The sequence below is a fragment of the Xylocopa sonorina genome, unplaced genomic scaffold (genome assembly GCF_050948175.1).
Source record: "Xylocopa sonorina isolate GNS202 unplaced genomic scaffold, iyXylSono1_principal scaffold0031, whole genome shotgun sequence".
Lineage (NCBI taxonomy): Eukaryota > Metazoa > Arthropoda > Insecta > Hymenoptera > Apidae > Xylocopa > Xylocopa sonorina.
In genome coordinates, this window is record NW_027490102.1 from 1,371,026 (window position 1) to 1,373,269 (window position 2,244).

A 2,244-nucleotide genomic window follows, 5' to 3' on the forward strand; every position below is an offset into this window, starting at 1 on the left:
TTATAGCATGAGAAGCATGTCTTCCGCAAGACATCCTCCTCCCGTTGAAAGGCTAGTGAGCAACTAAATGAATATGTGATGTAATAAGAGGTAATAGTGTGTGTATGTGTGATCGTGTGCTTACGTACTTACTGTTGCTTTGGTCTTCGGATGAGTTGCATCCTTGATGGATTCCGCGAAATCTCCTCCCTTTGTTTGAATCGGCAATGGAACAAGTTTTTTGACACTTAGGTCAAACGTGTTCGAAACCGTCCTAACGGTGACTGCGTGCTTGATGCTATTAAAACCGGGATAGGTTTAGATCACTCGTCCTAGTGGCCATTGCATGGACAGCGTGTTTTCTTCTGTCTAAGGAGGAAGATCGTTCCCTACGTAATCCGATGATTACACATCGTCCATTTGATGCGGCTAGTGGGCTCGTTTAAATATTCGCGATGCCAACGAGTCCAAAGGCATTATCGCACCTTTTGGACATGTTGCCAACTAGATGAACAATTGGATTGCGTGTCTTCATATAGTTGTGTTTCCGTAGAATCGTGAGAGCACCGCCAATTAGGAAATGTCCCGGGATGAGGACTAACAGGTCATTTGGATCTGAGGAAATTGGAGTGAGTGGGCGGGAATTAAGGATAGCTCCGATTTGGGTTATAAGGGTTGTAAATTTCTCTATTGCGAACAGCTCAGTTTTTGCAACGCTCGTTAAATGGTGCTTGGAGGGTTTTACTGCGGCCTCCCAGAGGCTTACAAAATATGGTGCCTTTGGTGCGATGAAGTGCCAGTTGATTGATTGATTTGATAAAAATAACGTGACTTCTTTGTGGTGTTCTTCTGAACGTAGTAACTCCTTAATCTCTTGAAACTCATTATTTGCTCCGACTAAGTTTGTTTGAGATATTGTCAGAGTATAGATTTATGCGTAATCCCCGTCTTGCGATGAATATTTGTAGAGCAGCGATGAAAGCTTCACTAGTGAGGTCGTGGACAATTTCGAGATGAACAGCTTTTACTGCCAGGCAGACGAAAACAACCACATAATTCTTTTTTCTTCTATAATTATGGTATTGCCGCTCTTTAATGAAAAAGGGTCCGCAATAATTGATGCCTACATTGATGAAGAGTCGAGATTGGGTGATGCGTTCTTTCGGTAGATTGCCCATACAGTAATTGTATGCTGGTGGGTTGGTGCGGCAGTAAAGATCACAACCCCGTATTGCTTTCCAGACTTGGCTTTGGCTGTCAATGGGTCAATGTTTTCAGCTTATGCTGTATAATGCTGTTTGGTTTCCAGCGTGTAAATATGTGAGATGTTCGTTTATAATGATACGTATAGTTACATGAGTTTTCGGCAGAATTATGGGGAGTTTCTGGGAGAATGGTAGTGGTGAATGTGCAATCGACCACCCTCTCTCAGGATTCCATCTTCGTAAAGGAATGCATTCAATCTTGTCAATTTCCCTTGATTTGGTTGTGCCTCTTGTATTGGCATCCGTTGAGAAGCCGTGTAATTTCACCGGGGATGACTCTAACAGTGGCCTTCAGCACGCCGACCTCGATGTGGTCGGGTCCTGGTGCTTTTTTATTATTGAATGTCCTAACTGCACTCGCGACTTCCGCTTCCGTGAAGGGAGCGGCGTCGGGAGTGTCGGGTGCGATGCGTGCACTCTCCCTGATTTCACGCTGCGCCGGCGTGTCTTCTACTTCCCGGTCGTCTGGAATGTGGACCCTCAGGAGCAAGCTGGCGGTTTCGCGGCTATCATGCGTTGTTTCACTACCACGCCGGAGGGTACTGAGTACTCTCTCGACTCGAAGTTTGTTCGCCTCGAGTTTATATACGATACTCCAGGGCCCCGAGTTCCCGTTCGACGTTACGAATCGCTGCCAGCTTTCGAGTTTCGTCCGCTTCACCTTCCTACTATATTCTCGCAAAGAAGTGCGATACTTTCGTAGTTTTTCATGGCGAGCGGTTTCTTCTCTTTCCTCCTGGTGGGCGCGACGTAGACGGTACACGGACTTCTTTAATTTCATAAGTTCGCGGGTCCACCACGGGTTGGACTTTCTAAAAATTCTTTTCCGTGGTATTGACGCGGCACAGGCATCGGAGATGACTTCTGTGAGCGTTTCTGCCATCCTTTCGACTTCTGCCATAGACTCGAGCCTTAAGGTTTCGAGCCTCGATCTAGATTGATCGGCCAGGCGTTCGGAGAAGAGCTCCCAATCGGCCCGACGAGTGTCGAACCGAGTGCT

At 46.6% G+C, this 2,244-nt stretch overlaps 1 protein-coding gene across 1 annotated transcript; it reads right to left on the reverse strand.

Moving 5' to 3' along the window:
- On the reverse strand, positions 1-1,157 carry LOC143432146 (uncharacterized). Its single transcript, XM_076908921.1, has 4 exons — positions 878-1,157; positions 465-828; positions 133-277; positions 1-63 (listed from the first exon to the last, which is right to left on the reverse strand). The coding sequence occupies exons 1-4, from the start codon at positions 1,155-1,157 to the stop codon at positions 1-3; spliced, it is 852 nt and encodes a 283-aa protein (XP_076765036.1).
- Between the last annotated feature and the right edge of the window lie 1,087 nt (positions 1,158-2,244).